At 41.1% G+C, this 13380-nt stretch overlaps 1 protein-coding gene across 1 annotated transcript in view; it reads left to right on the top strand.

Moving 5' to 3' along the window:
- The window catches only part of LOC140492241 (slit homolog 3 protein-like), a 670939-nt gene that overhangs the window by 41654 nt on the left and 615905 nt on the right, over positions 1-13380 (top strand). Inside the window, exons 2-3 of the mRNA XM_072591156.1 lie at positions 3857-3928; positions 9300-9371. Of these exons, the coding sequence (XP_072447257.1) occupies positions 3857-3928; positions 9300-9371 (144 nt within the window). The remainder of the gene's footprint in view (positions 1-3856; positions 3929-9299; positions 9372-13380) is intronic.

The raw sequence follows: 13380 nt of genomic DNA, 5'->3' as shown, positions 1-13380 counted from the left end.
AAGGTCCAACCACTGACATTATGATCATTATTACTATGGCCCATTGAAGCAGGGTGGAGTGCCTCCTTAAGTAAAATTACAGGGTGACAAACACTCAACTGGATTAACATTTTCAGTTCCCATCATTTTTTAAAAGTTTCAAATGATTGACCATAATTCAGCAAATAGGTTTATTCCTGTCTCCCTGTATTTTGGATTGCCGTACACACCAAATTCCTTTATCCTTCTCTTTCGAAGGTTGAGATTCTTGCCAGAACACATTTCAAAGGAGGTCGCATCTTCTGCTATGACATTGGTATTTCACCCAAGTAGGAGGAGTTATAGCAAGGATATTATTAAGCTGGAGAGGGTTCAGGAGAGATTTAGCAGGATGTTGGTGAGCCTGGAAGGTTTACATTATAAAGAAAGGTTGGATATGCTGGGACGTTTTCACTGGAGGATAAGAGGTTGAGAAGTGACCTTTTAGAAGTCTATCAAATCATGAGGGTTATAGATGGGCTGAATGGTAGTTGTCTTTTCCCGAGGATGGGGGGGTTTCAAGACTAAGGGACACATTTTTAAGGTGGAGGAGAGTGATTTAAAAAAGACACGAGGGACAACGTTTTTACACAGAGGGTGGTTTGCGTGTGGAAAGATCTTCCTCAGGAAGTGATGGACGTAAGTGCAATTGCCAACTTTTAACAGACATTTGGCTACGTACATGAATAGGAAAGGTTTGGAGGGATATGGGACAGATCCAGGCAGGTGGGACTAGTTTACTTTGGGAACACGGTCTGCGTGGACTGGTTGGGCCAAAGGGTCTGTTTCTGTGCTGTATGACTCTATGACTTGGAGAGTCTCTCAGGGCTGAACTGTTCCAAAACAGTGTTTATCTCTCCCTGGCTGGATGCTGAAACTTAGATCAGAGGTTAGTGTGTAGTTTAAAAATGATGATGTTCCAAACAGTGCCTTCCTACTAGATTCATAACACCGGATTGGTAAGGGAGTTCGCTACTTGGTTTCCTTAAATACAGTAGTGATTGCAAAAACAAGTTAACCAACCATGGTATGAAGTCATGATTGAAGTGATCAAAATATGAGTTCTTCCTTTCTTGTTGCTTTATTTCCCAAAATAGACCAAATTCTCCATTGCAACATGCATTCTGTGCACAGTCTTCTGAGCTAAACTCTGTCAGTTAAGTGGCAACCACACAAAATGGCAAAGATTTAAAACTTAAAAAAATAAACAAGAGTATCATGACTGTATGTTTTCAGTACTCGTTCATGTCAGGGAGCTGAGCACGGGAGGGGAATTATATCACTTTTTTTTACATTTAGTAACAGTTCCCAGTTCATGTGTGCAATGGGCTGCAGCCAGGGTAGCTGTCTCATTGATTCATTTGGAAAAATAATCTGGGCCACAGTTCCAGCTACAAATGGCAAGTGAAGCCTCAATCTTCTCAGATTCTGACTGTTTTGAGCTCTTTAACCACAGGTCCTTTGTTGCTGTAGCTGTGATTAATTCAGGATCGTTCTGGGCTGATCATGCCCATCTGCTTTTCTTGACCTGTTGATATGCGAAAGAGCAGTTCAAAAGGTCTGTTTAACTGCAAGAACACGTCAGTGGGGGACCTCAGAAACCGCTAAGCGAAACGTGATGGGTACTTGAGGTGTGAGGCATCCAGACTGAACTGCAGAATGACAACTTTATTCCCAACTGTGAGGAATTGAACCAGTGTTGAATTTGCAGTGTACTTTCTGAGAGCATTTAAAGTCCTTTGTAGTCCATTGTGTGTGTTTACCCAAGAGGGGGTTGACCTGTGTGCAGGTACAGGAACAATTCGTGTAATCAAACTGATCACTGAGGCAAATCAGGAATGTCAGATTTCAAATGCTTCTTTCTACGTGGCTAAAGTTTCAAAGCCTGCCCATCTGTTCAAATACTCTTCATGGACATTGGTTTGGTTGGAATTGTATTTTTGTGAGGCAGTGCTCTGAGTTTGACTTCACTGATGTGCTGGTGCTCTGTAAAGTGTACAAACTGCATGTTAAAATGAAGAATTTATATCCATTTAGGGAAAAACAGCAAAAAGGAAAGAAGTTGTGTCTCAATGGACCCAATGGTGTCTTCAGGATGCACCAAGCAGTCATTCTTTTTGGAGTGTAGTCACCCATGTAGCATCAGTGTGGACCCAGTGGGTCAAATAGCCTGCTTCCACACTGTGTGGATTCTATGAAACCCACCAGCCAAGTTGTACAAAGCAAAATTCCACAAATAGCAAAATAACAACAACCATATTGTCAGTGATGTCATAGGGTAATAGAGATGTACAGCACAGAAACAGACCCTTCGGTCCAACTTGTCCATGCCAACCAGATATCCCAACCTAATCGAGTCCCACCCGCCAGCACCCGGACCATATCCCTCCAAACCCTTCCTATTCATATACCCATCCAAATGCCTTTTAAATGCTGCAATTGTACCAGCCTCCACCACTTCCTGTGGCAGCTCATTCCATCCATGTACCACCCTCTGTGTGAAAAAGTTGCCCCTTCGGTCTCTTTTATATCTTTCCCCGCTCACCCTAAACCTATGCCCTCTAGTTCAGGATTCTCCCAACCCAGGGAAAAGACTTTGTCTATTTATCCTATCCATGCCCCTCTTGGCAGTCGGAAGAAAAATATTACCCAAGACATGAGTAAGACCTCCCAAACCTTCTTTGAATAGTGAGAAGGGATCTTTTCTATTCAATTAAAGGAACAAAATCGAGGTTTAACATCTCGCCCAAATGGTAGTACAACAATGCGACATAGAGAAGTTTCAGTGTAAATTTATTTCTCCCTGGGGTCGGACTTGAACCCATAACCTCCTGACTCAGAAGCGAGGCTGAATGCTTTGATTGAGACAAAGGTGAGGTCTTTTAAAAGATAGGAATCGCCAACAAAATCCTTCTTCTTTGAGAGTATGCTTGCTTTCTGATGTGTGAAGGTTCTATTCCTACCCTTGAAAAGGTGGGAAAATATCAGCATCGTTGCTACAATGGACTCAGGTAAGGCAGATAAATGCAAGACCCAAGGGACTATCCATATCATGAGGAACCATAAAGTGCCAACACAATGGAGCTGTAGATAAGAGATGGGCTTAAGAGTTGAATGCAGTTGCAGAGCAATAGCCACACAGTTTAATCAAAATGATCCTCCTCAATCCTGTCTGAGCCCATCCTCCCTTTGTTCCTTCCAATAGTTGCAGGATAATAGATGGTTGGCAGTGAGTCACTAGGTAGAATTTCAATGGAATAATTCATAATCTGTGAGTAAAGTTTGGATGGACACCAACTAAGCTTCAGCATTGATCAAGCTGTTGTAACCACATTTAGCAGATGTTTGCTCACTTTGTAACTTACGGCCTGTTAAACACTGACGGTTGAAATCGGTTCATGCCAGCATGTGAAATTGACTCTTGATAAATCTATGGCCAATTTTTTCACAGGGCCAAGCTTTTGTTACTTTCCATTCATGTGGAAATATTGTCAAAAGATCATAATTCCAAACCAAATGTGGGCAGCAGTGAGCTGAATGAATTAGTCTCTTAAGGCAATTGAGCTGTTGGTTGAGCTGAATAAAGATCCAGAGGTAATCATAGCTCATGGCATAAACTGGAGGTAAACTGTGAAGAGGGCTATTTAATGGGAAAATATCTTTATGCCCATGTCTGACATATTAAATGAAGCTGTAAAAGCATGCTTAGGAGGCTCAATAATACATTTTGATGCTAAAATTGTTCTGCATTTGGTGAACTTCTGTTGTTTGGAATCACTTACGCCAATGCTAACCCCATACAAAAGCCTCTTATCAATTGGTCTTTTTTATTTCACAGTGATCTGGACAAGAACAACATCACACGGATTTCAAAGATGGACTTTGTTGGGCTGAAGAATCTCCGGGTTTTGTAAGTAAATTCCAACCCGTGTCTGAGACCCCTTGCAAAAAGTTGTAAATGACCAATAAAAACCACAACAGCCTGCTTTTATTCTGTCCTTTTCTCCCCAAATTCTTTGTGCCATTAGGGGAGCAGAGATTTGTTTGGTGCTTGCAGGGCCTGTGCTAAGATAGCTGAAACACATGTTGCCCAATGTCTTCATCAGTCATCAGTGAGAGGTCTTTGCGTATTTTGTCTTGTCTGAATACGAGCCAAAGCCCCAGGAATGCATGGGCTGTGTAGCAACTCACAATATCATGTAGTCTCAGCAGAGAGCTGCGAATAGTGCTTCTGCTTTTAATGTATAGGAAATTTAGTAACTTACAAACAATGTTTTGCAACTCCTGACGGAATGGTGTCTTTCATCAAATGCAATTTTCAGTGCATTAGCATTGACTGATTATCTAGACCAGCTGGATCCTCCAAGCATGCCTTATCTATACCACTATTTCATCATCTCAGTTCACTTACTGAATTAGCATTATTTAATATACCCAAATGTTTGGAAATCACGTGCAGTATGTTGTCTAATTTTTGTTACTTATTATAAACTGCAATTCTCAAATAGTTTGAGGTAGAGGCATTATTTATAGTTTAGATACACAAACTTTTGCTTTATTTATTGCAATTCTCAAATAGATTGAAGTAAAGACATTATTTGTAGTTTGCACACACAAAGGTTTCTTTTTCTTATTTAAAAACGGCAATTCCAAAAGAGTTTGAATTAAAGGCATTGTGTTTAGCTTGTATACAACTAAAATCAGTAGCTCACAAAGTCGCACTACATTTGCAATATCTTCACAGTGCATTTCAGTCCCTAGATTTTTTTGACTCGGATTTTGCATCAACAGTTCTTGCTGCTGAACTTGAAGAAAGTTGTCCAGAACGATATACTGTAGTAAGCTCTGAGATGAGAATTTATATTAATCTGTAATAAAAATCATTCTGGATCAAGTACAAGAACGATTCTGCTGTTCAGCAACAGTAGGTCACCAAGTAATGTTAGCAGCCAATTGGAGTAAGCAATCCTCAGAATAAAAAAAACAAAAAGTAAAAATACAGTATTGATCTTTCTTAAATCTTGTGGTGCAGTGGTAGTGTCCATATCCCTAAACTAGGAGGACTGAGTTCAAGTCTCACCTGTTCCAGGAGTGTGTAATAGCAACTTTGAATAAGACCATAAGACGTAGGAGCAGAAATTAGGCCATTCAGCCCATTGTGTCTGCTCTGTTCAATCATAGTTGATACGATTCTCAACTGCATTCTCCCTGTAACCCTTGATCTCTTGATACTCAAGAATCTATCTGTCTCAGTCTTCAATATACTCAATGACCTGGTATCCACAATCTTCTGTGGCAATAGATTCCATAGATTCACCACTCTCCAGCTAAAGAGATTTCTCCTCATCTCTGTTCCAAAAGGTCTTCCCTTTATTCTAAGGAATAGGTTGATAAAAATACTTTTTTGTTTAACTTCTTTTTATCATTTTACAGAGAGTGAAATAAAGATTGGCACATGTCCATGGGATTGAAGCTGAAGCTAAAATATCATCGAACTGCGTAGTAAAATACATTTTCAACAGATCCTCTTTTTTAATATCATGAATTATTTCTCAAAGGGGTCTTTCAGGGCCAGAGTGGTTATTCATCAGTAATTATGATTCAGTCGCCTAGAAAAAGCTCAGTCACACCTCATTCAACATAACATTTTCAGTGCGCTTAATAACAAGAACAGTGTGCAAAAAACTGTAGCATCAATCATTGATTTCTGGGCCAAAACCTATTTCAGATAAAAAGGCTGCATCATTGCACCGGCAGAGGAGCTGGATATCACTGACAACAGTTTGCAATTTCCACACTTAACCATGCATACATGCATTGCCATCTTTTTCACATGTTGAATGTTATTGCAGATCTTTATTAAAAGCACAATGCCATTTCAAATTGTACAACAAAAACAACGAGGAGGTAATGACGTAGGAGATGTCATGGAATTGGTAGTTCTAAATTCAGTTCCTCGAAAACAACAAATAAAGATTGTTTCACACGCTTCTTCATAAATTTTCAAATTTCCTGTCTCCGGTCTTAAACCATATTTTATGATCAGACTCTGTGGGCTCCTTTGCATTCCTATCTTAACATTAAGAGCTGTTGTTTTGAGCATACCCAACAAAATTTCCAACAAAAGATAATGAACGGAAATTTGGAATAGAAACTTGGGCAGAGAAGTCATTTGATTTGTGCTGTCCCCATAAACGATTATAGAGTCATAGAGTCATACAGCACGGAAACAGACCCTTTGGCCCATCCAGTCCATGTTGACCATAATCCCAAACTAAACCAGTCCCACCTGCCTGCTCCTGGCCCATATCCCTCTCTACCTTTCCTATCCATGTACTTATCCAAATGTTTTTTAAACGTTGCAATTGTGCCCACATCCACCATTTCCTCAGGAAATTCATTCCACGTGCAAACCACCCTCTGTGTAAAAACTTACCCCCCTGCCTTTTTAATTCACCTTAAAAATATCCCCCAGTCTTTAAATCTCCCATCTTAAGGAAAAGACACCTGCCATTAGTTAAACAAGAATATTTTATGTCAAATGTCAACGCACCAGTAGCTATGACCAAATGCCCTGTGATAGTACCTGTAATATCGACATGAGTCTCGGTAATAATTCGGCCTCTGCTTTAGATGGGAGTATTTCTCGAATCTTTTAAAATCTGTTGAGATGAACCAATTTAGTCGCGAGCAGAATACAAACTTATAATCTTGTTGTTTGTGTGGCTCCTGTGCTTCTGTGCAGGATCTTTGTGTGATGATCTCAAGAGAGTTTTGAAAAAGGATGTTGTCCAACATAAATTGAAATCACGCGTGTTAGTAATGATTATCATTACAAAATTAATTGAAAGCCACATTGATGTGGTGCTGCTGATGGAATCCTTCCGACACGGACAGTCTGAGATTGTATGACCCACACAGTAAACTCCGACTCTGATCTCCAGCATCTGTAGTCCTCATTTCCTCCTTCTAAAATGGCCAGTAAAGTTGGGATATCAGCATTGACTTGAGAGGATGGGATAGAGCAATGGTTTAGATACTGTATCTTTAATTCTGGCTGTTGCACACAGCTCATACTAATAGGGTGACCACCTCCTGTCCCATGGAAATGAAAATGACTGTCTTATAAATGTCCATATCAATTTATTGCTTTTGTACTGTTGTTTTATTAAACACTATCATGCATTATTGCAGACAGAGAATGGAGAGCAGGAGATAATTTCCTTTTCTCTCTCTCTCCTCCGGGTCTTTGAATCACAGGCATTGATACAGTTCTGCAAAGGGAATACATTTCTGTTGAACTAACAATACATTCTTAATATTAAAAAGAGAAAAAACTGCAGATGCTGTAAATCAGAAACAAAAACAGAAATTGCTAGAAAAGCTTAACAGGTCCGGCAGTATCCATGGATAAAAATCAGAGTTAACAGTTGTGTGACCCTTCCTCAGAACTGATGGTAGTTAGGAATATGTTGGTTTATACGCAGATGATGCTGGAGTGGGGATGGGGGTGAAGGTCAGGAGTAAATGATGGATAGAGCCCAAACAGAGAGAGAGAGACGAGCAGTTAAACAGACAAAGGAGTAAAGGACGATCTGGCTAGGAGGGTGAATAGCTGTTAATGAGGTCCACTAGTGGCTAACATGGGTGGTGTGTAACAGCAGACTGTGTGATAATAAGGCATGGCGTGTGGAGCTTGGGATAAGGACATGTGGGAGCTCAAGCACTAAAGCTATTGAAGTCAATATTGAGTCCAGAACGTTACAGTCTTAATATAGCTCCCAGTGACCATTGGGCCCATTATTTGCATTCCCATTCCAATGGTATTACAAGTTGGAATCAAGGCATATTTTTCAGGGCACCTTGTCTCCAACTGGAACTGACATGGCAACACTGAGCGTTGACACCAGGAGCAAAAAGTGAAAAATGCTTTCCGAGCCAGAACCCTGCTATTCAGAATACAATCTACCTTTCTCAATACACAAACATAACCTCTCATTGTTTCCATCAAAATATTGCCCAGACTCAAAAGTCTGTGGTCAGTGGAATTTCATCAGCAAATATCCCTTCGGAGATGAAAGATTGTGTTGTTTTTCAGATGGAAGTGCCAGGTTTGGTCAGAGAATATCTTGAGGGCTATTGAAAAGGTTGAAATCAAAAATGACTTTGCATTCAAAGAGTTGTGGGCATGAGTGTCTTGCTATTGCTGCCAGTGTTGCTCAGAACAAGCTGAGTATGATGCATGGAGTCATGAGTAATCTCTTGTATCAGGAGCCTTGCCCTGTCACAGCATAATATCACAGGCGTGACAGCACTGAGGCTTTAAGAGATGTATTTTGTTCTGTGTTGTTTTGAAGAGAGGCTTTAAGTCACAAGTCATGAGCTGTCTACCAGAACCACTGGAGTAAACAGCTTGTGAGAACCTTTTGTTTTAAAATTGGAACAATAGAAGCAGCCTGAGTGAGTGTGCTCAAGCTCCCACAGAACCAGGATTTTTAATTTTTAGTTTTCAGCAGCAGTTGCTGTTGGGGTCTTGAAGAAGTGAAAGCTATTTTCCTCCCTCTTGTTTACAGCTAAAAACTAGGGGTTCTATTCCTGCTATTAGAGTTGCATGCGAAACAAATTTGTTTTCTGAATTGGCCTTTTTGCCAAATGTGTGTTTACAGGATATTACCATGTTGGAACAGTTAATTAGTAATAGTTACTGCATCAACTATTCCTTTACGTTTTCTAATAGAGTTAAGTAATTCCAATTCCTTCTTTCTTTTGTTGTATTTTAACTACAATGGATGATTAAAGTGTGCTTTGTTTTAAATCTGGCAGTTTGACCAATCAAATTGCATCTGGAACACAACTCCTTACATTTACCTTCAAAATAAGGAAAGGTTAGGGTCTGGGCTATCTTCTGAATATTTTGAGGGTGTTTGGTCTGGTCCATAACACCGGTTACACAAGTAGTGAAAATTTTACAGGAGCCAATTATTGCAGATGCTGGAAATTGTACTGGAAGCAACAAACACTGGAGATCACAGCAGGTCAGGCAACATCCATGAAAAGAGAACAAGCTAATGTTTTGAGTCGAGATGACTCTTCATCAGAGTTCTGATAAGAGTCATCAAGATTTGAAACGTTAGCTTGTTGTCTCTCCATGGATGCTGCCTGACCCATTGTGATCTCCAGCATTTGTTGTTTTCAGTGAAAACTTTATCCTTACTTTGGGGACACAAGTTGAAAAGAGAGAGGAGATCCAATGGCTGACCACTTCCTTTGTTTTGTTGCAGACATCTTGAGGAGAACCAGATCAACATAATTGAAAGAGGAGCCTTTCAGGATCTGAAGCAATTGGAAAGACTGTAAGTCACTTCATGCACTCTCAGTGATGAACCACTATTACCATCTATCCTGAGGCTTATATCACTCTCTGCTATCTTTGTTTTTAGAGTCGGATCAAACTTTTCAACTTCTTGTATATTCTAGAGCATTAATTTCTTATAAAGGTGCCATTAGAAACTTTGATGAACTATGAGCCGGAGATGGGAACTTAAACAAAAATAGTCATGGCATTCTTAGAGTGACAACTGATCTGTCCCATTTACCGTGTCATGAAGCCATACAGCACAGAAACAGACCCCTCGGTCCAACCAAACCTTGCCGAACGTAATCCCAAACTAAACTAGTCCCACCTGCCTGCTCTGGCCGATATCCCTCCAAACTTTTCCTACTCCTGAACATACCCAAACATCTTTTAAATGTTCCATTTGTACTCACATCCACCACTTCCTCAGGAAGTTCATTCCACACGCAAACCACCCTTTATGTAAAAAAGTTGCCCCCATGTCTTTCTTAAACCTTACTCTCTTTAAAAATGTGCCCCCTTTCATGTTGAAATCCCCATCCAAGAGAAAAGACAACTTACATTAACTCTATCCATATCCCTCATTATTTTATAAACTTCGATAAAACCACCTCTTAACTTTCTACCCTCCAGTGAAAAGAAATCCCTGCCTGTCCAGCTTTTCTCTATAACTCAAACCTTCCATACCTGGCAACATCCTGGTAAATCTCTTCTGAACCCTCTCCAGCTTAATGATATTTTTCCTATAACTGGGTTACCAGAACTGGACACAGTATTCCAGAAGAGGCCTCACTAAAGTTCTGTACAACTTCAACATGGCGTCCCAACTCCTATACTCAAAGGACTGAGCAATGAAGGCAAGCATGTTGACAATTTCATTCAACTTGTGTTGTTGATAATGTAGCCACTATATTCTCAGCAGGACACTGGGAACCTTCTCTCTTATTTTTCATTGTCTTATTAGATCGACAATGAGACCCAGTCTCCTTTCTTGTCTTTTTACTCTCTTGTGAAATAGCTAACTATTTTACTGATTTGATGTTTCAGTGTTCATTTATTCCTAGATGGGTGTGGAAATAGGGTGAGGAAATAGGAAATAGGTAATGCCATTCATTAAGATGATGACTGTTATTCAAGACTCTGCTTCTCCCCACCACCCCCCCCCCCCCCCCCACCCAGTCCCCTCTACATTTCCCATTATTCTGTTAGAAGCCAGACCCCTAGCCCTCACCCTCACTCATCCATGCCACCCTTTAATACCCACGCTGCATCCAAAATATTAATGCCTCACCCATACCCATTCCTCTAGTATCCACTAGAGAACCAATGTGCCCCATAATAACACTAGCAAGCCTTTGAAATGCTCATAAAGCCATTAATCATAACAAGCATTTGTACTGCAATTGAATGTAAGCTTTAATCTTCTTAAAAACACTTTCCCTTGCCCAAATAAATACATATGCATTGAAAAGTAAATTCAATGAAATATCACATCTCTGTTAAGTTCATAAAACTGTAAATGAAACAAAGGTAAATGCCTCTTCACAGCTGTATAAATACCCCCACTAAATGGAATCCATTAGTAGGTTTGGAGTTCAGCCAAGCATTCATAATGCGATGCCATTACTCAGCCGTGTCGTTAAAGACTCTAAAAATGGATACATTGAAACCTTTGAAGCTGACTGAAGAAATGGCTATCTGGCTCACCCATTGGCTGACTTATTTGATTGACAGGTTGGTCAGCTGTATTCATTTGTATCACATAATTTAACTCTTCCCTGTCTTAGCAGATCAGGTACTGAAACCATCAACCGCAATTTACTTATAGACTTGATGCACTCCTGGTTAGCCTCCCATTTCCCCCCCCCCCGCCACCTTTCTCCAAAGCTGTGGCTGTGTTCATCTTAAATTGCTCCAAATCTTAGTCACCTCTCACTCTTTAGCACACCAAAACATTCCACTTGACAACACATCAATTTTAAGATCCATATCCTTAGTTCAGAATTCACCTGTTGTCTCACCCCTCCATAACTGTGAAGTTGCCACAATCCCTACATGCTTTTGAGATTTCTTTAGTGTTCCAGTTCTGGCCTCTAGCACATTTCCAAATGTAATTGCTTCACTATCATGAGCCATGCCTTCAGCTGCTATAACCTTTGTTTAAAATCCTCTCCTGAAACCTCTCCATCTCTTTACCAGTTTCAAATGGAGTTCAGAAGGATGAGGGGGGATCTGACTGAAACTTACAGAATACTGAACAGCCTGGACAGAGTGGACATTGGGAAGATGTTTCCATTGGAGGAGAGACTAGGACCTGAGGGCAAAGTCTTAGAGTAAAGGGAAGCCCTTTTAGAATGTAGATAAGGTGAAACTTCTTCAGCCAGAGAGTGGTGAATCGGTGGAATTCACTGCCACACGACGCTGTGGAGGCCAGGTCATTCAGTATGTTGATGACAGAGATAGCTAAGTTCTTGATTTCCAAGAGGATCAAAGGTTACGGAGAGAAAACGGGAGAATGGGGTTGAGAAACTGATCAACTATGATCGAATGGCGGAGCAGACTCGATGGGCCGAATGGCCTAATTTCTGCTCCTCTGTCTTATGGTCTAATGTTCTAAATGTTTAAAGATGCTCCTTATACATTCCCCTGCTCAGTTTTAGTCACCTATTGCAATATCTCTTTCTCTGATGTTGGTATTTTATTTGGTGTCATTCTTGTCATTGAAATCACATTGGGATGTTGTGCTGCGTCGAAATATGCTAACTGAATGTAAGTCGAAGATGTTTCAAAAAACATTCATGAATTGAATGAAATAGGGTTGCTGTTTATGCCTGAGATTGTCGACATAATCGATTCTTGTCAAGTCGTGTCCTGTGAAGCTATAAACGCTAGCAGTTCTCACTGGATATGAGCCAGATCTTTGTCAACTGGAGTTTTGATCTTCCGTCTATAGAACGGTGACCACCTCTCAATGCCAAAACAACCATTAAAGGGGCAGGAGAAAGTTTGACAGTTGGAATAGTTACACTGCTATTACTCTGCTATTATAATAAGCACTGCAGTGGTTTGTTTTTGCTGGAATACAAAACCTTTGACTGCTTAAAATGTCCATTGTTCTAACCAAACCCAAACAAGCTTGGAGTGTCCATTGTAATTAGAGGGTACATTAAATGAAGACCTCACACATGTTTTGTTGGGAACAGCCTGATCGTGTTGCAATGTCAAGCTTTGTGTCTCCCCTACATGCAGTAAAATCAGACAAACCACACATCTGTCACAGCAGAGATCTGCAGGGATGAGGAGCTGTTCTGATGACAATCAGAACAGTCTTTCTTTTATCACCATCTCTGGTGAGTTACTGAGGACATTCAGACAAATGGGGTGTATTTCCCACACATGGTCATCACGAGGTACAGCATGGAAATGGATTCTTTGGTCCAACTCGTCCATGCCGACCAGATATCCTAAACTATTCTAGTCCCATTTGCCAACATTTGGCCCATATCCCTTCACCAACAGGCACACCCCTACCTCTACACTATCAGACCCTTCACCGGCAGGCACACCCCCTACCACTGCACCACCAGACCCTTCACCAACAGGCACACCCCTACCACTACACTATCAGACCCTTCACCAACAGGCACACCCCTACCACTGCACCACCAGACCCTTCACCAACAGGCACACCCCTACCTCGACACTATCAGACCCTTCACCAACAGGCACACCCCCTACCACTGCACCACCAGACCCTTCACCAACAGGCACACCCCTACCACTGCACCACCAGACCCTTCACCAACAGGCACACCCCTACCTCTACACTATCAGACCCTTCACCAACAGGCACACCCCCTACCTCTACACTATCAGACCCTTCACTGGCAGGCACACCCCCTACCACTGCACCACCAGACCCTTCACCAACAGGCACACCCCCTACCACTGCACCACCAGACCCTTCACCAACAGGCACACCCCTACCACTGCACCACCAGACCCTT

This window comes from Chiloscyllium punctatum, chromosome 20 (assembly GCF_047496795.1).
Source record: "Chiloscyllium punctatum isolate Juve2018m chromosome 20, sChiPun1.3, whole genome shotgun sequence".
Classification (NCBI taxonomy): domain Eukaryota; kingdom Metazoa; phylum Chordata; class Chondrichthyes; order Orectolobiformes; family Hemiscylliidae; genus Chiloscyllium; species Chiloscyllium punctatum.
The sequence above is the reverse complement of the archived record's forward strand: the minus strand, read 5'-3'. Positions and strand labels throughout refer to the sequence as shown.